At 41.7% G+C, this 26,037-nt stretch overlaps 3 protein-coding genes across 9 annotated transcripts in view; 2 read left to right on the plus strand and 1 right to left on the minus strand.

Moving 5' to 3' along the window:
* The window catches only part of fhod3b (formin homology 2 domain containing 3b), a 67,497-nt gene extending 57,271 nt beyond the window's left edge, over positions 1-10,226 (plus strand). For 3 of the 5 annotated variants that reach the window (XM_037274183.1, XM_037274182.1, XM_037274185.1), the window contains 7 exons: positions 369-530; positions 1,051-1,241; positions 1,314-1,506; positions 7,575-7,598; positions 7,967-8,153; positions 8,267-8,428; positions 8,863-10,226. In XM_037274183.1, the coding sequence (XP_037130078.1) occupies positions 369-530; positions 1,051-1,241; positions 1,314-1,506; positions 7,575-7,598; positions 7,967-8,153; positions 8,267-8,428; positions 8,863-8,945 (1,002 nt within the window). In that variant the 3' untranslated portion in view covers positions 8,946-10,226. The remainder of the gene's footprint in view (positions 1-368; positions 531-1,050; positions 1,242-1,313; positions 1,507-7,574; positions 7,599-7,966; positions 8,154-8,266; positions 8,429-8,862) is intronic. The other 2 variants (XM_037274186.1, XM_037274184.1) reach the window with 1 other exon arrangement.
* A 47-nt stretch (positions 10,227-10,273) lies between these two features.
* rxrbb (retinoid x receptor, beta b) lies at positions 10,274-15,874 on the minus strand. 2 transcript variants are annotated; one of them, XM_037274482.1, is made up of 12 exons: positions 15,698-15,874; positions 14,676-14,845; positions 14,410-14,563; positions 14,156-14,335; positions 13,839-13,883; positions 13,379-13,539; positions 12,385-12,514; positions 12,139-12,265; positions 12,028-12,069; positions 11,853-11,944; positions 11,574-11,679; positions 10,274-11,484 (listed from the first exon to the last, which is right to left on the minus strand). In XM_037274482.1, exons 2-12 carry the CDS (start codon positions 14,799-14,801, stop codon positions 11,337-11,339), a joined length of 1,311 nt encoding a protein of 436 aa, XP_037130377.1. In that variant the 5' UTR covers positions 14,802-14,845; positions 15,698-15,874; the 3' UTR covers positions 10,274-11,336. The 2 variants fall into 2 exon arrangements, with proteins under 2 accessions (XP_037130377.1, XP_037130378.1); XM_037274483.1 differs by lacking the exon at positions 13,839-13,883 and having other exon boundaries at positions 15,698-15,871.
* A 1,312-nt stretch (positions 15,875-17,186) lies between these two features.
* LOC119136182 (macrophage mannose receptor 1) lies at positions 17,187-19,868 on the plus strand. Of its 2 annotated transcripts, XM_037274487.1 has the most exons (6): positions 17,187-17,372; positions 17,526-17,885; positions 17,974-18,312; positions 18,558-18,650; positions 18,732-18,827; positions 19,041-19,868. In XM_037274487.1, exons 1-6 carry the CDS (start codon positions 17,339-17,341, stop codon positions 19,403-19,405), a joined length of 1,287 nt encoding a protein of 428 aa, XP_037130382.1. In that variant the 5' UTR covers positions 17,187-17,338; the 3' UTR covers positions 19,406-19,868. The 2 variants fall into 2 exon arrangements, with proteins under 2 accessions (XP_037130382.1, XP_037130384.1); XM_037274489.1 differs by lacking the exons at positions 18,558-18,650; positions 18,732-18,827.
* Positions 19,869-26,037: the final 6,169 nt, after the last annotated feature.

Below are 26,037 nucleotides of genomic sequence, written 5' to 3' on the forward strand. Positions count from 1 at the left end.
GGGGAAAGTACAAGTCATCGACATCAAAAAAGCCAGCGCCCATAAATAATGTCTGGAATTTTTGTTTTTAGTTTGACATTTAAAGTTGGAAAGGGAACAAAGGAGAGAGTGTTTGCGTCTTTCATGCTATGTGCTGGTTTGAGCTCTCCGCTGTGGCCAGCACAGCAATCTGCCGGCCTGGAAGTAGATTGTGGTTCCTGATAATCACAACCTAATGAAGCTACAGATCATCTTGGCACGCTTTGAGAGTCTTTTTGAGTCTTTGCCAGAGAGGAAATGCGCTGCAATTTGGCGCCTTTTGATTGCCACCCCGCCCCCTTCCTTCCTTTTCTCCTCTCTTGAGTATTCTTGTTTGCTTGCTTGTCCAGGCCAAAGGCTTTGAGCTGAGTTACCTCGAGAAAGTCCCCGAGGTGAAGGACACGGTTCATAAGCAGTCCCTGCTGCACCACACCTGCGCCATCGTGGTGGAGAAGTTTCCGGATAGCTCCGATCTCTACTCGGAGATTGGGGCCATCACCCGGTTGACCAAGGTGGGAACGATTTAACTAGCCGTATTAATCGATTAATCAACAATTAACCGATTAAGAAGTCAATCACCTCGTATTTCAAATCAGGTATTTTTAACTAAAGGTCATCCGAATCTTCTGATTTCAGCCTCTCAAAAGTAATAATTCTGATTCCTCTAGTCCTTCATGAAAAAAAGACTGATTCATCTTTGGTGTTTAATCAAAATAAGACATCTGCAAACATCTGCCTTTACTTTGGAAAAGCATGGCCATCAATCTTGTGTGATAATGCTTAACTATTGTTTTTTTTAATCATTAAATAATACCACATAAACAAAAACAATTGTTTAATAAACAGTAATTGGGGAAAAACAATTCAACACATTTTAACGCAAATACAATTGTATCTAATTACTCGATGGAATAATCGATAGAATAATCGATACTAAAAATATTTGATAGTGACTGAATTCAACATCCAGCTAGCATTCTTATTCCAGGTGGCTGCTTGTTTATTGATTGTTTTGTTTTGTTTTTTGGCTAGGTGGACTTTGACCAACTTCAAGACAATCTGACTCAGATGGAGCGAAGGTGCAAAGCTTCATGGGATCACCTCAAGGTCATTGCCAAACATGAGATGAAACCGGCGTTGAAGCAAAAAATGTCCGACTTCCTCAAAGACTGCGCGGAGAGGATTATCATTCTGAAAATCGTACACCGGAGGATCATCAACAGGTATGATTTTTTTTTGTAATCCTGCTTGCCACTTTACATGTTTGTTTAATCTTTATCTTTATTTTCCTATAGGTTTCATGCCTTCCTGTTGTTCCTTGGCCATCCAATATACGGCGTACGTGATGTCAGCATTCATCGCTTCAGTAAGATCCTGAGTGAATTTGCGCTGGAGTACCGCACAACCAGGGAGCGGGTGCTCCAGCAGAAGCAGAAGAGGGCCAACCATCGTGAGAGGAACAAAACCAGAGGGAAATTGATAACAGATGTAAGTGAACAACGGACCAACCATATAATAAAGGAAAAAAATGCTGATGTCATCAAAGACCAGCTCACAGGCCTCCGTTGGCCCTTTGTGGTCAAATTTCAAATCTAGTCGTTTAAGTTACAAGAATAACAATGTCATGGAAGAAATTAAATTTGAAAAATGTCGGTCAGTGATTCTGACCGTGTTTAGGCCAGCAGACAAAGGCTTTGCTGGTTCTGACCTCCCACCACCGCTACATACATTTGTGATTACATCAGCAAGGTCTTCACATGTACCATATTTTCCGGACTATAAGGCGCACCTAAAAACCTAGAACTTTCTGAAACGCCAACAGTGCGCCTTATATATGGATCAATTGATGAATTTGTTGATCCATACTGGTTGTACACAGTGCTCTGCCAAAATGTTTCAGTATGTTTTAGTACGACTAGTAAATTACAAGGTCGCATCGCTTCCCAGCATTACGGCAACCGTGGTCAGGGGGCGTCACCGAATAGCTGTTGTACCCGTGAAGCTATTTCATTTCAAAATAGGCTGCTCCGTAAATGTTTCGAGTAAATTTACGGATCGATATGGAAGGGAAACACAGGTAAGCAGTACCAATGTGTTAGATCGAACTTTAGTCAGTTCTGATCATTTTATAGGAGATCGTTCGAGAAACGTGATTGTTTACACTTTGCTGAGGCTCATGGGAGTCTACGAGCTGAGGCTCTTGGGAGTTTGCGGGTGGATAATGCTATAATGCTATAATGATAGCTGCTATACGCACGAGGCTAGGCTGCTCTGTTAATGATTCGAGTAAATTTACGGATCGATATGGAAGGGAAACACAGGTAAGCAGTACCAATGTGTTAGATCGAACTTTAGTCAGTTCTGATCGTTTTATAGGAGGTCGTTCGAGAAACGCGATTGTTTACACTTTGCTGAGGCTCATGGGAGTTTGCGGGTGGCTAATGCTATAATGATAGCTGCTATACGCACGAGGCTATTTCATGTCAAAATAGGCTGCTCTTTCAATGTTTCGAGTAAATTTACGGATCGATATGGAAGGGAAACACAGGTAAGCAGTACCAATGTGTTGGATCGAACTTTAGTCCGTTCTGATCATTTTATAGGAAATCCTTCGAGAAACGCGATTGTTTACACTTTCAGTGTGCATTCCAGTTCTTTTAAGTGAACTGAATCTTTAGAATGAGTTCGCTCAAAAGATTCGTTCAAACGAATGGGAACCCCCCCCCCCCCACACACACACACACACACACACACTCACACACTGATACCTTTTTTTTTTTTTAACTTCAATAACTCGCACAACTAAGCAATACACCAGACAAAAAACACGGTAATATCGACAACGGCAACGCACACATTTTTCTCTATATTACAACATCCCGTGGGAACAACATATACGTCAAACAATACAACTACACCCCCCCCCCCCACACACACACACACAAAATTATATATAATAATAATAATAATAATAATTGGCTCGGTTATTCACACATTACTTTCTATAATACAACACCCACACTAGTGTTGGCTCGTGAGTGAACGATAGGTTCAAAAGAACGAATGTTCTTTTTTCAGTTCATATGACTTCAACCAGTAGGTGCCGGTAACGCCCATTGAAGCTGGTGCCACCTCGCCGTAAAACAAAACGAAGAAGAAAATGACGTAACTTCACGTTCACGAACGAGTCGTGAATTGCATTTCCCGTTCACCAAAGAACGAATCTGTGAGTGAATGAATGAGTGAGTCGCATTTCCAGTTCATCGCGAGAACGGGTTAGTGAGGGAACAAATTGTGACTTTCCCGTTCGCGAACGAGTCAATGGGTCAACTGCCTTCCTTCCTTCCGTCCTTCCCGTGCATCAACGGATCAGTCAGTGAACGTGTTGCGTCGTCTCCCTCCTGGCGTGAACTATTTAAGCCAGAATGTCGATTTACGATTTGCCATGGAAAGAAAGAACCACTCACTGAAACACCGCTTCTTTTATGCGCGTTTTCTCCAACCTAACGGCTAACTTTCTTGCATGAAGGGATGCGCCGTTATGCAACAACGGGGAGATTATGCTTCTCTTTGGGTAATCTTGATTTTATAACACTTAAAATAACGCGTATGCATATACACGCCTAAATATTGTTATCCAAGATATCTACTGCAATTTCACATTGGATTGCTGGTTTGAAATTTACTTTTATTATTATTTTTAATAAACATTTATGTTAAAACTTGTCTGGTGTTTTATTCCTTGTTTTTATATTCGCCAATTAAAACATAAAAATCAGACGTTTGGTTAACTGCTTTATATCACAATATGTGTAGATACACCTCATGGACACTTCAATATGTATACTACACGAGGTAAAAAAAAATATATATAAATAAAGGGTTAATTGCACAATAAAAGCACTTTATGGTGTATTCTCTCACCTGGGATCGAACCAAGCTCTTTCCGAGCAAGAGCCCGTGTTATTACCCAGTCGGCTACTTCAACATGACAGCCCACGGTCGTCTGCACTGTTTTGTACTAGTGATGTGCATTCCAGTTAGTGAACTGAAGCTTTAGAATCGGTTCACTCAAAATATTTGTTCAAAAGAATCGTTCACCGAATCGTTCGCTACACTTTCTTATTTATTCTTTTTTTTTTTTTTTTTTTTTACCTCGTGTAGTGAACCTATTGTAGTGTCCAAGAGGTGTACCTAATCACAGGCCACTTCAATAGGGAAAAAGCTTAAGTGAAAATGAAAAGTGCCACACCCGCCCTCACCCCCACTTTCTGATTGGCTGTTTGATCTGTGACGTCACTTGGACACTCCATTAGGTACACCGCCATCCTCGGGGGTCCTCGGGGCCGCGTTCCAATATGTTTTCCAAGTTACCCTCGTTAAGCGCACCTGCGTGAAAAGTTTTAGCTCCTTTCACGTTCTGCAGGAGCTAAATCTTTTCACGCAGGTGCGCTTAACGAGGGTAACTTGGAGAACATGTTGGAACGCGGCCCCGAGGACCAGAGCTTGACACCTGTAACCTTTGACCATGATATTTCCCTAATAAAGTGGCCTGTTATTAGGTACACTTGAAAATGGCGGTGTACCTAATGGAGTGTCCGAGTGATTCCCTCGTTAAGTGCACCTGCGTGAAAAGTTTTAGCTCCTGCAGAACGTGAAAGGAGCTAAAACTTTTCACGCAGGTGCGCTTAACGAGGGTAACTTGGAGAACATGTTGGAACGCGGCCCCGAGGACCAGAGCTTGACACCTGTGACCTTTGACCATGATATTTCCCTAATAAAGTGGCCTGTTATTAGGTACACTTGAAAATGGCGGTGTACCTAATGGAGTGTCCGAGTGATTCCCTCGTTAAGTGCACCTGCGTGAAAAGTTTTAGCTCCTGCAGAACGTGAAAGGAGCTAAAACTTTTCACGCAGGTGCGCTTAACGAGGGTAACTTGGAGAACATGTTGGAACGCGGCCCCGAGGACCAGAGCTTGACACCTGTGACCTTTGACCATGATATTTCCCTAATAAAGTGGCCTGTTATTAGGTACACTTGAAAATGGCGGTGTACCTAATGGAGTGTCCGAGTGATTCCCTCATTAAGTGCACCTGCGTGAAAAGTTTTAGCTCCTGCAGAACGTGAAAGGAGCTAAAACTTTTCACGCAGGTGCGCTTAACGAGGGTAACTTGGAGAACATGTTGGAACGCGGCCCCGAGGACCAGAGCTTGACACCTGTGACCTTTGACCATGATATTTCCCTAATAAAGTGGCCTGTTATTAGGTACACTTGAAAATGGCGGTGTACCTAATGGAGTGTCCGAGTGATTCCCTCGTTAAGTGCACCTGCGTGAAAAGTTTTAGCTCCTGCAGAACGTGAAAGGAGCTAAAACTTTTCACGCAGGTGCGCTTAACGAGGGTCACTTGGAAAACATGTTGGAATGCGGCCCCGAGGACTAGAGCTTGACACCTGTGACCTTTGACAATGATATTTCCCTAATAAAGTGGCCTGTTATTAGGTACACTTGAAAATGGCGGTGTACCTAATGGAGTGTCCGTATGATTCCCTCGTTAGTGCACCTGCGTGAAAAGTTTTAGCTCCTGCTGAACGTGAAAATGACCAAAATCTTTTCACGCAGGTGCGCTTAACGAGGGTAACTTGGAGAACATGTTGGAACGCGGCCCCGAGGACCAGAGCTTGACACCTGTGACCTTTGACGATGATATTTCCCTAATAAAGTGGCCTGTTATTAGGTACACTTGAAAATGGCGGTGTACCTAATGGAGTGTCCGAGTGATTCCCTCGTTAAGTGCACCTGCGTGAAAAGTTTTAGCTCCTGCAGAACGTGAAAGGAGCTAAAACTTTTCACGCAGGTGCGCTTAACGAGGGTAACTTGGAAAACATATTGGAACGCGGCCCCGAGGACCCCCGAGGATGGCGGTGTACCTAATGGAGTGTCCAAGTGACGTCACAGATCAAACAGCCAATCAGAAAGTGGGGGTGAGGGCGGGTGTGGCACTTTTCACTTTCACTTAAGCTTTTTCCCTTTTGAAGTGGCCTGTGATTAGGTACACCTCATGGACACTACAGTAGGTACACTACACGAAGTAAAAAAAAATAAAATAAAAAATAAAAAAAGTGTAGTGGAACGATTCAGTGAACGATTCTTTTGAACAAATATTTTTAGTGAACCGATTCTAAAGATTCACTAACTGGAATGCACATCACTAGTACAAAACAGTGCAGACGACCATGTGTGCCATGTGAACTAGCCGACTGGGTAATGACACGGGCTCTTGCTCGGTAAGGGCTTGGTTCGATCCCGGGTGTAAAAAATATGCCCAAAGGTACTCTTATTGTGCAGTTAACCCTTTATTTATTTATTCTTTTTTTTTTTTTTTTTTTACCTCGTGTAGTGTACATATTGAAGTGTCCATGAGGTGTACCTACACATATTGTGAGCAGTTAACCAAACGTCTGATTTTTATGTTTTAATTGGCGAATATAAAAACAAGGAATAAAACACCAGACAAGTTTTAACATAAATGTTTATTAAAAATAATAAAAGTAAATTTCAAACCAGCAATCCAATGTGAAATTGCAGTAGATATATTGAGGCGTATATATGCATACACGTTATTTTAAGTGTTATAAAATCAAGATTACCCAAAGAGAAGCATAATCTCCCCGTTGTTGCACAACGGCGCATCCTTTCATGCAAGAAAGTTAGCCGTTAGCTTGGAGAAAACGCGCATAAAAGAAGTGGTATTTCACTGAGTGGTTCTTTCTTTCCTTGGCAAATCGTAAATCGACATTCTGGCTTACATAGTTGACGCCAGGAGGGAAACGACGCAACACGTTCACTGACTGATCCGTTGATGCACGGGAAGGACGGAAGGAAGGACCCATTGACTCGTTCGCGAACGGGAAAGTCACAATTTGTTCCCTCACTAACCCGTTCTTGCGATGAACTGGAAATGCGAATCACTCACTCACTCATTCGTTCATTCACAGATTCGTTCGTTGGTGAACGGGAAATGCAATACACGACTCGTTCGTGAACGGGAAGTTACGTCATTTTCTTCTTCGTTTTGTTTTACGGCGAGGTGGCACCAGCTTCAATGGGCTTTACCGACACCTACTGGTTGAAGTCATATGAACTGAAAAAAATGTATGTCAAAATATGCTGCTCTGTTAATGTTCCGAGTAAATTTACGGATCGATATGGAAGGGAAACATTGGTAAGCAGTACCAATGCGTTAGATCGAAATAACAAGTCTGTACATTCACACTGTTCAAGCAGTAAGAGCCGCATCCACAAGAGCTGCTTTCCTAAAATAAAAATGATCACTTTTGACAGACAGGAACACAAAAGAGATAATTGTATAGTATGTTGTGTGTTCTTCTATTGCTGTAAGCCAAAGAAGATCAAAATATCATTTTTATCTCAATGTAGAGGTGAAGACTCTAGCTGTTTTGTATTCCAAATATCAGATTAGTTACATAAGCAATGTTGTCATTAGAAGTTCCCGCATGACATTTTACCGCATCCTCCCTCTCTCGTGTTTGTAGAGCGACGACGAAGGTGACAGTGAGGTAGGGGCCCTGCTGCCTGCTACGGGCCGCATGAGAAATATTTTTGCTGTGACTAACATACAAGACTTGAACTTAAGCTTGCATGGCAATGATGGGACGACAAATATATAACCAAAGATACATTCAAGACAAAAATGGGGGGACTAAAATAGTGATGCATAATTGTAGCCACTGTTATCTAGCGAAAGAGTTTGTCTGATATTTTTCTGCAAAAGAGTTATTTGAAATGACTGCTGTGAACTGTGACTAAACAAACGACTCATAAAGCCTGAAAAGTGCTGTGTCATCATGGATGAGAACATGTTTGACCGGAGAATAGCAGTGATTTGTTGATTCTCACCTTGGCCTGTACCCCCTATTTCCTGCAGAGCGGTAAATTCGGCGGCGCCCAGCCCGACACGCCCGAGAGCCAGCCTCATGGCATCCAGTACGCCGAGGACGCCGCCGAGCACGAGAACATGAAGGCCGTGCTGAAGGGCAACGTGCAGAGTGGAGACAGCGAGATCTCCACGGTGCCGGGCCTTCGCACTCGCACGCGGGTCGGCAGCACCAGAGGTGACTAATTGCAATTTCATCTTTTATTTTGTCACCAGTCACAAAACAATACATAAATCCCACCGGGAAAAAAAAATCAATGTTATCATCTGCTCCAACTTTTGTGTTTTCAGCTCAAGTGCCGCCGTGGTGCATCGCCACCGACGACACCATCAACTGCACAGATGACACGGCCGACGAGATCATGGAGCGGATCGTACGCTCGGCCACTCAGGGGCCGGGTCCGAGGACGCAACCCCGTGAGAGGCGGCGCTCCAGAGTCAATCGCAAATCACGTGAGTCATTTTTAAAGTTCATGGCACCTTAACACTTTTGTAGCTAAATATAGGACAATAAAACTAACTGATTCACTGAATTGCACAGTTACCGAAATAAAAATTTTGCAACCAGCAGTTCCTAAAGTTAAATACAACTGAACTTCACGTAGACAGTGCTTCTTTCATGCACCACTAGAGGGAGCATTCATACTATTAGTGCTACATTGTTTGCTTTTTGTTGTTTGTTTTTATTGTTTTTTCTTTAAATCATGTTTGAAATAAAGATTCACTCATTCATTCATACATGTGCTACATTGATACCACATAATCCTCAATAAATGTGAATAAAACAATCCTGTAATGTGTTTGTACAGTATTTTATCTTATCAATATTTTTTAACTTCAATTCTCCTTTTTCTAATCATGTCCACTTTGTGTTCTGCTTTGTAAAGTGAGGAGGACACTGAAGAGCGGTTTGACATCCGAGGAGGCCAACGTCCTGGGCTTGTCCGATGGTCCTGACATGCAGGTGTGAACAGGATTGGAGGACGCACGTTCAACGCCTCGCTCCCGTGCCAACATGGATGACTCATTTGCGCCTGCGTGAGAAGACCAGGCTGAGCGCCGCATTGAGACCACTGAGCTTGGCTTCTGCACTCCTCCAGCGCTTGACGTCTTCAAACACCCTAAAGCACCTCTGTGTGTTTGTTCGAGTGAGAGAAATCCAAAGATGTCACCTGCGTGTGTACAATTACTACTGTGCTACTAACGCCTGTGTATTGCCTTGCGCTCCAGAAGGTGACCCACCGGCCATCAATTAATGTGAAACACTTGACGAAAACATGAACACATTAGAACCCAATTCAATCAAGCAGGTTGAGGAACAAAATAGGTAAGTTGCTCAGCAGCATGTGGCGCGCATGTTGTCCCAGCTGTATATTTCAGTGCCTTTCTTGAGACACTTATTTATTAAGGAGAGATTTTCAGGGACATCCTAATCAAATGAGGACCGAGCACGAGCCGCGGTGATTTCTAAACGGTGTTCGGATCGACTCATAATGAAGCTAGTGTATTTATTATGACAACTCTCTCCCGTCGCCTTACATGTCTGTTGACGTGAAAGTGAAAAGTATGGAAAAACAAAAAGACATCTCCCTTCGACTGGCAGCATTGGAGACTCTGTTACAGGCACTCCTCTCTTTAAAATGAATGTGAAAATCATCACTTAATGTTTCTTAACATCTAGGTCAAAGTGATGTGAAAATGGAAGGTATTTTTGAATTAACTAAAGTAGGCCAGTTTATCTAACCCGCTATAATCTTCGAAGCATTTTTCCCTCCCAACATTTACAAGTCCCGGTTTGCTATTTAGAATGGGAGCATAGCCATTGAAAGCAAACACCAGCAGTAGATTTCCGTGAACTCTGTTCAGCACCTTAGATTTCAAGTGTAGCATCTACCTTCCTTCCTTATGGCAAAAGGGTCTTTTTTTTTTTTTGAAAAAGAAAAAAAAAAATCAAGCATACACGTGTAAAGTTAAGATATAGGGCCAGTGATGTAAAATGTCTTTTTGCTCCATTTGTAGAATAGTGTATTATAGAGTAAAAGCAGTATTATAAATGTAATTTAAAAGTTTGAAAGAGTTCATTCTGCAAGTTACGGTTTGAAATGAACGCTGGTTCTGTGCTCTGGACACTTGACTGCTTTGATATCATTGCACTAAACTGCTACACACACACACACACACACAAGCAAGGCTTCACATGCAGCCAGGAACAAAATGTCAATATTTACAATTAAAATGCTTGTGAAAAGTTTTCCGGCTATCCGAGTCTTGTTTTAAAGACAGATGTGCAACAAGGAGTCACAAACTGAAGTCATGTTTATTTTTAGTTCACACAATCCATGCGTCAAGGAGCACATGGAGGTCAAGTTGATCAATGACTTGAGGTGCTCGGGACCTAATGTGACCATTTTGCTTTGAATAAACTGCAGAGACAGTACAATGGACAGGACAGCTACCTAGCAAGGAAAGAAGGATGGAAGGAAATATAATGGAGCATAAAATGATTTCAAAAAAAAAAAAAAAGCTGAAACATTGTCAGCAAATCCAGTGCAACCCAACACATGTTCCGCTATCTGAAAACAGAGAAAATAATAAAAACAAGGGCACGGGTTAAAAATGATATAATTTGCATCTCCTGATCATAATTGAAATTAACACACATTTTCCCTGAACATTTACTTTTGCACAGTACCTCAGAATTGTATAAATTACAAAATGGAATATTCCCTTTCCATCAGACATGATTTACTTGGTAAAACCCCTGAATGAGTGAAAGGCAGAAAGCACTTGAACATTTTATATTGCTACATTTATAATAAAAAAAAAAAAAAAAACAAAGCTCATGTTTGCATATCCTCTTAGGTGTGGGGGTTCTCAAACCAATAAAATCGCATTTTCTCAGCAATAGCACCAAATATGACATGGCTCCAACAGTCAGCTGGCAGCTTTTAGAAAGTCAAGTGATTGGCCTCAGAAAAGGGCAAAGTCGTAAACAAGTCTAAATGGAGGGCGGACATTTTTGTCTCTGCTAAGATTTCATCTTGTGGAATAGATCCAGGTTGACTAGAAAGGATTAAAAAGAAGACTAGGTCTTCCACACATGCTCCCGTTTAAAAATAGATCCACTTAAGCAGTGTGTACAAAGCTCATATAAAATGGTATATAGCCTGTGGGGGGGGGGGGGGGGGGGGGGGGGGGTACTTCTTTCGACATGCAGCACCAGCCTGCCTGTTTGGTCTAAAAAGAGCAAAATGTGTGCAGCACTAAAACGAAAATGGACAGGAAGTGGAACCCAGATAGCAGTGAGACAAGCGGACAAATGTTTCCAAGTTAAAGTGCCACTCCAGTCTGCACGCTCCTTCTAGGCCAGCTGATGAGGAGCTTCAAGCATCTCCATGAGGAAAGTGTCAATGGGCGTGTCGCCGATCAGCTTGAAGAAGAACAGGTGCTCCAAGCACTTCAGGCCGATGGAGCGCAGCGCGGGCAGGCGAAGGAGCAGCTTGGCGAACCTGGCACACGACGCGCGCCTGTCAAGCGCCTGCTGCCGCTCTTTCTTGGAACGGGTCCAAAGAAGAAGAAAAACGGGAAGCCCACATACCTGCCCTGTTGCTCAGGGTACTTGTGTTTGCAGTAGGCCTCCAGCGAGGCGTAGACCTTCTCCCGGAGCAGCTCCACCTCCCCCGTGTTGGACAGACCTTTAGCATCTGCAGCAAAACAACACATTCAACTCTGAGGAGTTCTCTCATTGTGAGTGGAAATGCAGCTTGCTCGGTGGTTTAACGCGGTTTCTTCTGGACTTGAGATAAGTGGTTTGTCCAAGTGGCGTCACCAAATTCTGCAGGCAGACTTGGTAACAAGATGCCATTAGCGGGCTCACCAGGGTTGAAGAGGACGATGGCGCGAAGGCAGCCCAGCTCCGTCTTGTCCATTTGCATATCTCTCATCTTGTTGACAAGCTCGGTGAGAACCCTGAAGGACGACAACAAGGCTTTCAAAATGTGCAATACGCTCAAGTTTTGTTGAAAAAAATTAGAACCAAAATGTCATGTTACCTGTCAAATATGGCACCAACCTCCGCACTTTGCACACTCTCCCTGTGTTCAAACAAGCACGATTACAATGAGGACCTTTGTGCAAATTGACACAAGTCTAAGTGGCCAAACCTGTCAAAGATGGCTCCAACCCCTGCGCTGTGAGCGCCATCGCGCTGCAGCTCTGAGGTGAGCAGGACGCCGTCCTTCAGGGCAATGGAGCGGTGGGAGAAGGAGGCAATGAGAAGCTCGTTCCAACCTGGCAACACCGGTGTTAGGGTTACATGAAGCTCATTAAGAATACAGTGAACCCCCTCCCATTAACCAGCCTCTGGATTTTTATTTATCTCTATCTAAAGTGTGTAAGAGATGAGGCACCTGCACGCAGAAGGATGACCTGGTCATCAAGGGGCAGCTCACAAAAGTGAGGGATTCTCTTGGCCCATTCCACCAGGGCGAAAAGCTGCTTGTCGGCGGTCTGGCAGATGTTGGTGACCGCGTCATGGGGCTGAAACACACACTGCTGCGTCACCTTGGGCACTTTGGAAGTTTCGCATGCAAACAACAAAACCGTCAAAATCTGGTTCAGACTGATCAGTGGCTCATGTGGCCTACACTTGAACCAGAGTTGTTGAACTTCGTGAAGCTCAGACAAATAATTTACTCTATTTTGAAATGAGGATGTAACATAAAATGTGAAAAAAGTGAAGAGCTGTGAATACTTTCCGGATGTGCTCTCGGCTAGCCCTAAATTTAAAAAAACACCTGTGCAATAAGAAAGGTTCAATGAAGGACTAAATTATTTCAAATATAATCAATCTTGATATAGTTAGACCAGAGTCACATAACAGATTGTGGGGTTGATAGTAGCCTGCAACTGCTGTTCATGCGCCATTGAATTCAACTTGCGCACCACTGAACACCAGTTTAGCTTTACACTGGCAAAGAGCCAAAGCAGAGCTACACGTCTTTCTCCAAAGCTCCATGTGACATAAGGTCGCTGGCTTCCTGCCATTAAAAGGGCGGGTGAATGTTCATAGCAGGCCTCCAATGAATGACGTGATAAACCCCCCCCCCCCCCCCCCCAGCTCTGGACAGACAAAGGCTTGCTGCTCGTCTGGCACCAATTAATAGGGTGCTCCAAGTGGGTGCTTGTGCAGCAGACGAAATGTCAATCGACTGCTGGTAAACTTTGGCTTGAGTTTCAAAATTGCTGTGCACCAGATGAGTAGGCTCACGTCATCAAACGCTGTTTATATGTCAATCTAAAATAGTGGTGTTTTTTTTTCGTTTGCTTTGCTCAGGCTGTTTCCAGAAAAACATACAAACAAAACGGCGTCATTTTTCTGCATTGTGTAACAACGCAACTCACAGAGTTGCCCGCAGAGCCTCCGTCAGAGTGGAGCTCAGTCTTCAGCTCCACCGCAGTCTCCGCCTCCAAGATCTTCTCCACCGGCATCTCCTCATTAATGCCCATGCTGAACTCCAGCTCGCCTTCCCGCTCACGGTTCCTCTGGCGCTCTTCCTGAACCGCTGCATCACACAAGGCAGGAAAGAGTGCTCAGTATTAAGACAAAACTTATTTGAAATATTTTCACTTGGTTAGTTACTATTTTTGTTTTAAATTTTAATTGAGCCAGGAATAAACGTTTTTCTTTCTTTAACATTTTAGTGAAAGTCATCCAGTGTTGACTTGGCACTTGCATTGCATTTGGTAAGATGGGGAAAGCAGCCGCAAGGTTCATTACGAAAATGCTTTACGCGTTGGAGAAAACATTAAATCTAAGACACATTACAGTACAAATAGCAGCTTGAAAATATCAATGCCATACTCATCCAACCCTCATCTTTTCCATCTTCTTTCATCCACCTTACCACTATTGAAAGATGGAGAAAGGAGAGAGTTGGGAAAATGAAGGGGAAAACAGAGGTTAGATATTTAAACCCAACCTGATGCATTTTTGTCTCTACTACATTTCTAGACTATTTTAAGCCCTACTACCACAAAACTAAAGAGTGATTAAGCAGTGTAGGGCACCTTGCATCATGGTGCTTTCCCCCTTCTTTTGCTACTTGGTTATTTGGTGTTCTTGTTTGTTTGGTTTTTGTTACTTTGAGAGACGCGTTTTGCAATTCGAAATCTGCATACCTTCCCTCTTCATGCCCATGGCCAGGCACTTCTGGTAACGGCAGTACTGGCAGCGGTTGCGCTGGCGTTTGTCCACCAGGCACTCCTTGTTGTCCCTGCACGTGTAGCTCAAGTCTTTGCGGACCGTCCTCTTGAAAAAACCTTTGCAGCCCTCGCAGCTGTAGACGCCGTAGTGCTTTCCTAGTGCACAAGAACCACGGGCATGATGAGACAAACTCATTCTTGCCTTTCAAATGGAACGGTCATTCACTCACCAGATGAACGGTCTCCACAAATGACGCACAGGCGCTTCTGAGACAACATGATTCCCGGACTGTGCGCGGACATGGGCCTTAAGCCGAACGGAGGCTTGACGTCCTCAGAGTTGCTGATTGAATGCATCCCTGACATGGCGCCGGAAGCTGAGAGCTGGACAGAATCACAGAGACAATTAACACGTGGTGTAATGGGGGGGGGTGATAAAGCACTGCCCAAAATACTTCCAGGCCAAAATAGCAGAGTGTTTTTAATCTCAGTTTACCTGACTGTGGCTGATGGGTCCAAATCCCAGAGAGGGCGAGACCATTGGAGAGTTGATAGCAAATGGAGAACCAATGACATTGGTGGGGCTGTTAGGTGCCGAGCTGTTAGGTTGCTGGGAAGACATTGCTCTTGTAACACAGGATGGAGTCCCGCCAGATGGATATTAGTCTGAGGATGACAATTCGATATGTGCAGTTATTAGTACTGCATCATTTTTATGACCACTTGCGTAATGAGTTCGAACACAGGAGCTGTGTCAAACATTCTGCCTTTACAGAGTTATGGCTATCTTGCATCATCATCTTGAAAGAACATTTTATTCTAAGAGTCTAATGTTTTTGTTATGTCACTTGCATGAGGGTCATGCAGATTAGGAACAGCTCTCAATGTGACAATTCTAAGCTTTTAAATGTAGTATATGTTATATGATCATGAAGGTAATCGGGGTACATAAACTAACAGCGTTTGTGAGTGATCCCAAACTCGTATTGTTGGGAGTTGGCAATGTTACAGTTAAGGATTGTTACCACGTTTGCTGGAGAAATGCTGCTCGCCAACAAACACATTAACGTTGCCCGGCGTTCGCCCATTCAAATGCTAACCGTGAAATTAAACTAAAATAAAATAAAACGTCTCCCAATGCACATAATACAGAATCGTCCGTCGTTGATTCAGTCATTATGAAGTTAAGAGTATGAACAGTCTATCGATTGGACGCACAAGCCTTTAGCTAGTAACATTAGCCGGCTAACATTAGCAACAAACCTGGTTCGGATTGTACGTGACTCAAATTAATTAAAATCGATTCGTTTAATACAAACCTCCCTACGAAAAGCTCGATTGTCTATAAGAACCGCTTAGATTCGGTGTCTGCGTCGTAATTTAATCCACTTAGCGAAGCTTCGCAACGATTAAGGCTAACAGCTAGCGTGGCCACCATTAGCCTAGCGCTAACTTACATGGTGGGGCGAGTGAGATAATGGCAACGAACGAGTTCGCTCGCAGGTCCGGGGAACTCACCAAACACAAAATCGAAGCATTGTTGGATAGCTCGACTCTGTGTCCTGATCGAGCTTCCCGGGGAGAGCCAACAGACAGCAAGGCCGCCGCTCAAAGCCAGTTGCCTTCAACTTGACGCTGCTGTTGTTTACTGGCCATGATGGCTCAGTGCCAGCTCCACTGGAGCCAAAATGTCTCCTGGGACCACCCAGTAGCGCGGTCACGTGACAGCGGCGCACAAGGTGAGCTGGTGGGAGGCGGGCGGGGGTCCTTGTTCTGTATTAATTAGGCCAGAGGTCCCCAACTTTGTTTTTGCGCCTCGAAACCGGTTACGTGTCAGAAATATTTTCACGGACCGCCCTTTATATAAATAAATAATACATTTATATAAATAAATGTTACATTTATAATAAATATATAAATACGATGAAATAAAATGATACAACTGGCATAAAAGCAACTATAAACGGCATCATTTTTTTATTAATTATTTATGTATTTATTTATAGTAATTATTTGTTTATTATTTATTACATTTTATGAATAAAACTCACCATTACATTGAATTAGTGCAGTGGTTCTGAACCTTTTTCCTTGTTCGTACCCCATTCAATTCACCAACCAGTTCTCGCACCCCAATTATAATAATTGGTTTACTTTACAGCTATAAGGCTTAATTAGCATTATCCCTAATGCCAATTAACACAATGACTTCTTGATTTCCAGAATTTTTCACTTTTTTCGGTTACCCCACCATTATCCCCGAAAAATTGTAAATTTCCCCCAGGGTATCCTCGCACCCCCTAGGAAGCATTCTCGCATCTAGGCGTAATCGGAGACAATGACACCCGAAGTAGTTAAGGTTTGTCTTTTAATGCAGGATGCTTGGTCTCCATGTGCCGAAGCACCAACCCTAACCCTAGCCCCAACCCTAACCCCAGCCCTAGCCCTAACCCTAGCTCTAACCCTAGCTCTAGTCCAACCCTAGCTGGGGTGGGAGTCCAGAGCACTAACCACTACACTATGGAACCCTGGCTTGTCTTGCATGGAAGGTACGTATATGGTTTGATGGAGCAATTTATTGCACCATGTGAAAACATGTGGTTCTTTACAGAATGACAGGTATGAGCTTCCAATTGGGAGGTATTCATAGCAATCAAGCTAGTGGAAATAGCTGCTTATCCAGAGTGTCACAAGGCAAGCTCAAGCATGAGGGTTAAAACAAAAATAGCTAAAAAAAAATAAAATAATAGAAGTCGACACTTGAGTCAAATCAATAGTATCAGATAGAACTGGTGTATAAAATCAATAAATGTACAAGAGTGAATAATCATTCACAAAGTCACCACATGACTTCTTTGTGCTTCTAATGCTCAACAATTTTATGAATTTGTCCTCAGATTCCTGGTGACTGCATGTAAACGTCAACAATACGGGAGAGACATTGTGTCCTAGCATGCAGTTCTAAAGAGAGACAAACGAGAAAAACTGCTTTGGTAAGAGACATTCCTGAAGAGGAGTCTCTCAACAGGACAAGTGGAATTCTTAGTCCTTTAGTGGCGCCGTTGCTGCTACTGCCTCCTCTTCATAACTTAATTAATTGTACAGGACCCAATACATATAAATATATATTGTAGTTTTTCTTCATGAAAACATATCATAATGAAATGGACCAGAACCCTTCTGCTAATTTCAGGTTTGTAACTTGAGGGTCTTTTCACATTTACAAATGCAAAGAATAATGAAATTCTAGTTGTGTAAAGACTAATATTTAGAGTTATGGGTTCCCTGCAATTCTTTTATTTTTTTTGCATTTCTCTTATCTAACAAATAAGCTGTCACTCCACAGAATTCTGCTCTATCATACTGGCGTTTTCCAATTTCCACTACATTGCGCTTAAGAAGACCCATGAAGAAGCAAAGGACTACTGTAGACTGACACACACGGACCTTGCCACTATCAACAACGTAGCAGATATGAGCGATCTGATTGCCTCTGTTCCAAATGACACCGTCAGAGCGTGGATAGGACTGGAGCTGGGAGATGTATCGAGGTGGCATTGGGCTTGGCCTAACCAAAAAGTAGATTTCTTTAATTGGAAGGTGGGAAATCCACAAGGATTGGCTCAACATTCATGTGCAGCTATGGATTCACAAGGAGAATGGTTTGAAAGTGAGTGTGAAACCAAGAGGAGCTTTGTTTGTCACAGTAAGTACAAACTGAGAACTGTATAATCCGAAAATTGTAGTCATTGTTTGACCAATGTCACAAATCACGCTTTCAAAACAAATCTCAGGCAACAGTGATGCTCCAAGCAACTACATTTTTGTTGCCAACACGAAATCATGGAGGGATGCCCAAAAGCACTGCAGGGATTTATCTTTGGATCTGGTCAGTGTAAACTCAGCAGAAGAGAACAAGGAAGTCCGGAACATGTCCACAGCTCAAAACATATGGATCGGCCTCTTTCGAGATTCCTGGAGGTGGTCCGACGGGAGCGAGTCATCATTCCGCTACTGGAAACAACAGCAACCTAACAATCGTGATCAAGATTGTGTTGCTGCTGTATTCAAAGATGGCGGACAGTGGAATGATCTGAAATGTGGCAGTCAACACAACTTTGTCTGCCAAGGCCGTAAGTTGACACGTCTATCAAACTATACTCATTATCATTCAACCCTATTGTAAAATTATAGAAGCTATAGTAAATTGGTGAGGAACTTGAGACATGATGGTGGCAAAGCATTTGCCCCATTAGACAAAAGTAGTGCTTGTTTGTACTACTCACTACAAGAAAAAACGCTTTTGGCAATATATCTGTCTAGAATGTATATTGGAGTCGCATTTGCCATTGCTCTATTGTGTTATCTTTTGGCACAGCCAGGAAAGTTCCAACAACAACACCTTCAACCAACTCAGAAGTGGTTCCATTTAATTCCACAGCATCTACTTCTACCCAACAATCAAGTACAGGTACAATATGTGTCATACTTGCAATGAGCACAATGTAGTACAACTGCAAACAAACCTGTAACAAAAACATTTCTACGCCAGACGATGATTCTGGATTTACGACGCAGGTGGGGACACTGAACGCAACACAGTCATCCACTGTCACACCTTCTGAAAGTAGTCCTCCTTTGACTTCAGGTATACTTGGTATTTAATTTAATTTTCATTTTAAAGTGGAAGTCAAGTAAAAAGAAAAAAGTCTAAACAAGGTACAGTCGTTGTGTTATTAAGTATGCTGCCCTCTAGTGGAATTAAGTATGGCAACTCTGAAAACTTTGTTTAAAGGGCATTTTAACTATTCTATGTTGATTTACTTAATAACCTTTTGCCCTTTTTCCTCTCTTCTCACAGAAAACCTATTATTAATTCGTGAAAACATGACTTGGATGGACGCCTTGAGTTACTGCAGAGAGCATTACATGGACCTCGTCTACATCACCGGGCAAAGGACTCAGGATCAAGTGGCGCAGATGGCACAGAATGCCACATCATCCCACGTTTGGCTCGGCCTGCGCTACACTTGCACCTTCGACCTTTGGTTTTGGAGCGGTTCGGCCTCTGACTGTTACCAGAACTGGGCTCCTGGACAAGGTCCACCAGAGCGTGCTCATGAATGTGGAGTAACTGGTGCCATGTTGACCACAGGGAGGCAGCAATGGGTGGGCTTGCCTGAGACACAGCAACTGAACTTCATCTGCCAGGACTGTCCTGGATAAGAAAGATTTTTAAATTTGCCTCCAGATTTGTTGAGTTTTCGTCACAGGTTTCATCTCGCTGCCATTCGCTTGTTCCACTAGAGCGGCGCATTAGTGTGAGAGGATACTCGAGGTCTGCCTCCTCCATTGTTTAACGTGAATGTCATTAAATATGAAAACACATTCATGAGCAGAGAGAGTGACATGAGAACATTGATCCGCTGCTTTCACCCAGGGGTTAATATTTGCATGTTGACCCCGACTGCTTGTGCTCAAGATGCTTTTTTTTAGGACCACCATGGATCCGATGCAGACAGCTTGCTGCCCCCCAGTGACCTTGTCCACAGCGCTGAGGTCTACGGCGATCAGCCATAACCGTGGGAATTGTTCTCAATATTCTTAACTGCTTTACTGATCATTTAATTGTGGAAAAAAATGAAAAAGTGTTATCTGCAAAATAGAATAAAATAAATGCAAAACGTAAGTGTAGCTACATCGGAACTGTTTCTTCACGTTGTTATTATGATGATGACCATCTGACATATCGTGATTAATTCATCAGTGGGGCTAGAATTGTTTCCACAGACAGACATATTTAAAAATAGGTAAGACAAAGAACAGGAGTGTTACAAGTTATCTTAGCAATACTTAATGTAACTGTGATATTATTTCTGATTTGGTGAGGATATCATTTTATTTTATCTATCCATCTATCTAGCAATCTGTCTATTCAGTCGTTCGTCCATCTGTCCATCCATCCATAAGGTAAAAAAATGAGTGATATATACGTATGAAGCAAATAATAAAAACAAATGAAATAAAAAATGATTAAAATAAATTAATAAATCTTTAACATAAATAGAATTGCTTATTTTTTTTCCCCGTTTGCCATGAAGTGAATTAAATACATAATACCGTCTGTACTGATTACTTCATTAATTTATCTTACACTTTTCCTAACTATAATGTCCCCTTTAAATAGAATAGCAATCTGTCCATCCAAATTTGAAGATGCAGAGTAAAGACTAAGAGCAGAATGGAAAAAAAAAATCACATTTCAATAGTGTGCATTGTGAACCAAATCAAAAAAAGCTTTTAAACTTTTGTAATGAGCATTTTGTGATAGTACATCTCTATTCCAAATCCCAGGAAATAGCATTTAGGTATAATTTCAGATAATCCCCCCCAACCTTGTAATCGTATACAGCTTTTGGAAGGCTGCTTTTTGCATCCCCAATGAGCTTCTCGTCATTTGTCAATTACCACGGCCCATTACGCATGAGTGTGTCATAGCTGAGCTTCGACTGGCCACTGAGCCTCCCATCAGTTCAATGTTAATGTCCCATTGGGTCCACTCCGTCCGTTTGAGGACCATCTCCACCCCGGAGCCCCTCACCATCTTTTCTCACCCTCCTTTCCTCTTGTGTGCTGTCCAGCTGGCTCTGACCTCTGACCTCTTTACCCTCACTCCTGACCTTTGCGGGACATTCCCACGCCACACCCTTTTGTGTAATGCTCCCCATGGTAACTCAGCAGGCACTCCCTTCGCATCTTTACAGATGACCACAACGGGTATCTTTAACTCGTAATAGTGTGATGTTGCCTAGTATGGCATTTGGCCACAATATTAGGTACACCTAAAAATGAGACCCTTGACTGAAACTGAGACCCTTGACTGACACATTCTACCTCGGAAGATATCAGTTATAGGTTTGATCGACACTGTCAGAGAGATAAACTCTGCACTCTGGTAAATTTGGGTATTGTATGAAGTTGTGCAAAATATTAAAAACAGTAAACGACAATATTACCTCTCTTACACATTGCAAAACAGAGCATTATTATTTTTAGTGAAGGATTTTGATCGATTGTGCCTATTGAAGAGATCCATTCAGTGCTTATTCTCCTGAATATTTTTCAGGGAAAATATATGTAAATTTATAATTTTGCAAAATAAAAAAAATTAATGCATTGATTTTCACCATCCTAATAATATTCTATTTTTTTTTCTTTCTAAAACATCAAAATTTGGAAAGACTTGAGATGAGCACTTTTTAACTTTACATCTTGGTACCTGTCATGCGCACTGCCGTCATTCTTTTCTTCTCTGCGTTGGAGCCCCCCATCGCCACGCAGCCCTCCCTTCTTTTCCTTCTGTCACTTTCACAGCTAATTGTAGAAAAGCAGATTTTCTCCTTTGAGGCCCAGTCGCTTAGGTAACCCCGCTCCTGCATGAAATGAGATGGATAGATGGGAAGTGGCGAAGAGGGGCACATGAGGAGGCAAAACGGAACAGGCAGCGCTCGAGGTCGGATGCACACGCGTGTGGACTTTAACGAGATTCATTACGAGGTACATAGATTAGATATTAAAGGACACAATGTTAATAACTGGGACGAGAATGACAATGCATAACTCAAGGTTTTGTAAGTACTTAGAATTTCTTTTGCAGAGGGGAATCGGCTTTTTTTAAGAATTCAAAAGTTTGATTGTAACCTGCTTATTCACTTAAATTGGAACAAATCATTGAAGATGCTGCACAATTGATGTTATTTGTCTTTAAATTTTCCCTGTTTTAAGCTATTGCAGTGTCTACTGGTTTTGCTGTGACCGGGAGTCTGGGACTGATTGTCCAAACGCAATTCTTGTGCTCCACATCCAGGAGTTGTGGGTGGACATCAGGCCCCTGACTCTCACTGATACACTTTGTAGTCCGCAGTGACTGACTTCACGGGAGGAACTAAGGAAAAGAATTTCCCCCCAAAAAATGGTTTGAGTTTCTGTGGTGATTGGCCTAAAGACACGTGTTTGCCTTGCCTTATTAAGCTGGACGCTCCATATAAGAGTGAATAGAATTTTTATGCGGGCTGTGCTTATTAGATTTACAAAGTGGTAAGTTGTAAGAAATAAATTAGATGCCCATAGACTCCTGAATCCAAAATTTTTGATTTTTATCTGATTTTGGGAAAGACCGCTTTATATCTTATAATAATATTAAAATTATTAAAAGATGCTTATCTCATGAAATATAACCTACAGCACCTGTAACCTAGACCAATGGTAAAGTATGTTACAAAAACTGATCCTATTGGTTCTGTCTTAAACTGTAATTGGTTCCTTCAATGATTTACAATAAAACCTGACACTTGACTCTTCTGTGTTATTGTTGCTGTTTTTGTAATTAAGGGTTTTACACAATGCAATGTTTGATTGGGCTTTGGAAACCGTCATGGCTTGAAGAGGATAATCTTTCTGAACGTAAAAAACTCTAGTGCCATGCATCCAGAAAAAAAAACATTATTTTCAGAACGCAAGCAGGTTTTAAATCATCTTGTTTGGTCTGCAAAATGTCACTGGAACAACTATCTATAATGTGCCCTAAGATTGGCTTTTATAATAACTCAAAGAGTTGAGACTACACTTTTAGTAAATAATTGAGAGGAGAATGTATTATGGATAAGTGCAGTGGCCATTATCAATAGATATTGTCAAATTAAAACTAATGCTACGAAAAAAAACACAACTCTGTGTGTATGTATTTGTCACCAACACACAAAAAGACACTTGGTTACATTATTATTAAGAATATTTGTGATTACTAACATAAAATCAATTTATTTTAGTGATGTTAGCACCATTCAATAGAATCATTTTCCGCATGATGAAAAAACCTCAAAGACAAATTGACAAAAAAGAAACTAACTACTGTGAATCTTTGCTGATTATTCATTCTGTGTCTAGGTGGTGACATACCGAGACAGAATCATCCATTTCTGTTGTCTTGCATACTAGATATACAGACGCCTATTATAGACCCTCTTTATCTATAGCATAGATCTTCACGCTCATATTACGCTCCTGGATACCCACTAGACGTGGCGGTAAGCTTGTTGCCCACAGTTACACAGCTAGGAGAAGCTACATGAGAAAAAAAAAAAAAATCGATGGGGTCCAACCACTTATAGTTGCTTGTCTAATTAGAAAGATAACTTTTGCAATTAGTCTTCTAAGAGCAACAGTCTAACAACAGTATGACTTGACCCCAATGACTCCCGCCATTAAACAATTTAGAGTTTTTAATTAGTCAAGCATGGTTTTGGATTGTGGTCTTGGCCTTGGGAACATAATACGCAAACTTCAAACTCTGAATAATCAGTGCCCAACCAGGAAATGAATTTACAGGAATTATTTGACCTGTACATACAACCCGTAACCACTGGGCGTCACTGTTTTGAAGAGTAGCATCTAAAGCTTCCCTTCGAGAGCATGAACATTTAATAAAGGTTTTGTGATGGTGACAGTTTTTTTTCCATTTCCTTAAGGAGGGAATTATTTTGGATCTTCCAGGTTCCACTGTCTGTAAAAGTCAAGTGCAGTGTGTGTATGGTGAGATCACACATTTGTGGCCCACTACAGCATGAAAACAAGAAATCAGATGTTTGCCTACAGCTTTTTCCAAACACATGCAAATATGAATTATGATGTAGAGTGGAAATGCTTTCCACCTGCTGGAACACACAAATGACACGTATTAGATAAAAAACAAATAAATAAAACACTAAAATGTGGTTAACACTACTTTTCTCATGTGCATCCAAGAGACTGACAGCGATGGCCATTGCAGTCCTCACACTCCTAACAGAGTTTGTGGCTGATATTGAGGACTTGAAGAGTGTTAGTAACTTAGTAGCTCTCCACTCTCAAGTGGGAGGAGGGTGAGGGGGTTGCTCCTTCAAGTGGCATAAGTAAAAGCTCTATTCATCTGCAATGTAAACAATGCAAGGAGACTTAGTATGTGGAGTTGGCGATTCCTACCAGGCTAGTGATAAAAGATGTTTGGCTAAATGTAGCAGGGAATGTCAGTGAAATGCAAGTTGTGTTATCACTTTGAAAATTATACTGTGCAAATCTGTCGTTCCATAGGAAGGCCTTGTGTCATTTATAAATATGGAGGTGGAGCTTTCAAAGTCATTTACCTAATATAAAATATAAATTATATATATATAAAACAGAATACATCTTCATTTATATAGTGCTTTCAAAAGAAATTTACAGAAAATACCGTATAACATAAAATGACAATACAACAGAAAAAACACATTAAATGAGGTAACACGAGACTAAAATTTGAAGCCCAGGATAACAAGCATCTTTTTATGAGGATTACTTAAGGTAGGATTCCAAAAGCAACACATTTGGAATTTAAAAACAATAGCCACAATTTTCTTAATAAGCAAAAGGCGTGAAAGTGAAGAGGAAAAAGTGTTGTGGGAGAATAATAGAAGAAAATGATAATGGGGTGAAGAATGAGATCATGTATAAAAATTGAACCTAATTTGATTACAAAAATAAGCCAGATGGTCTAAACATGTTGAAATGTAGATATTGAATTGTAGTCGTGATTTGAACATATACAAGGAGGCTCTTAATAGGCTATCAGTTAAAAGTTTTTTTTCCATCATATCAACCTGGATTTAAAGCTAGACTATACACTTCTGTCCCGCTTAGGCTGGAATTTTGCATTCCAACAACAAAACTGTCACTTTGATAGCTGATAATTTATCTTGCTAACAAGTAGCTACCTCGAGCTATCTAAAAGTACAGCATTACAACTATTATTATAATATGAACATAAACTAGGCCCAAAGTATAAATTACAAATCTGAAATCGATAAAAATCAGATGCATTCATTCTGTCATGTCCCTCCCCTCCAAATAGGGTGACTGAGTTTTGGTGGACTGGTTTGATTTAGCTTTCCATCTGAATATATTTATTTTGAAGTTTTTTTTTTTTCCCTTCGTTCACTGGCTTTGCCGTAAAGAAGCTGAGAGAGGTCTCTGTGCTCCACACAGTCGTCCTTAAAGTCGTAGACGGCCTGCCTCCTAACATCTGCTACGCGATGGAGGAGGGAGAGAAGTAAAAGGGCGAAGATGAGATGATTTTCAGTTTGGCACAAAATATTTATATCAAATTTCATGGTAAAGTGGACAGGGGACAAATTTTGGAGCTAAATATCACTTTTTAATCCATTGTGGTCCAAAAAGTTGTCTGTCCTTTTAAAGCTGTAATTATTTGAGAACACTAACCAGAGAAAACAACGGCCAGAAAGGAGAGAGCGCTGGAGAAGTGAAGAACAAGCGAGGGTTTATGTGCTGATATTATTCTAATCTCAGAGGCCCAGTCCAAAGTAAGCAACATGGGAGGACTTGAGCATCACTTCAATGCAGACCCATCAATGGCTGCTCTGTCCCGGCCCTCCGACCATAAGACATTTTGTTACGTTTGAATCTGAGGAGGATATATGCCAGAAACATTAGTCAGCTGCAAAACCAAAAAGTCAACGCTTACCATCTTGGCACGTACAAAGAAACGTTCTTTTGAATTAACAGACAAGAATTAGATTTTACATGTTAAAGGGGAAGTCAAGTGAAATTTTTTCTTTGCAATTAAAATATGTTCTCTGAGCCCACATACGATGTTCTGATTAATGTTGTGATTGTGGAATATGAATCAAGCATTTTTATGCATCCCAGGGGGCGGCCATCATGCCGCTTGCTGTTGACTGGAAGTGACATTACAGAGCCTAACGAACGTCAGAGCTCATCTGATTTCTGGATTTGGTTGGGTGTTTTCCCTGCTTCAGACCTAAGGA

Source organism: Syngnathus acus, chromosome 16, assembly GCF_901709675.1.
Source record: "Syngnathus acus chromosome 16, fSynAcu1.2, whole genome shotgun sequence".
Lineage (NCBI taxonomy): Eukaryota > Metazoa > Chordata > Actinopteri > Syngnathiformes > Syngnathidae > Syngnathus > Syngnathus acus.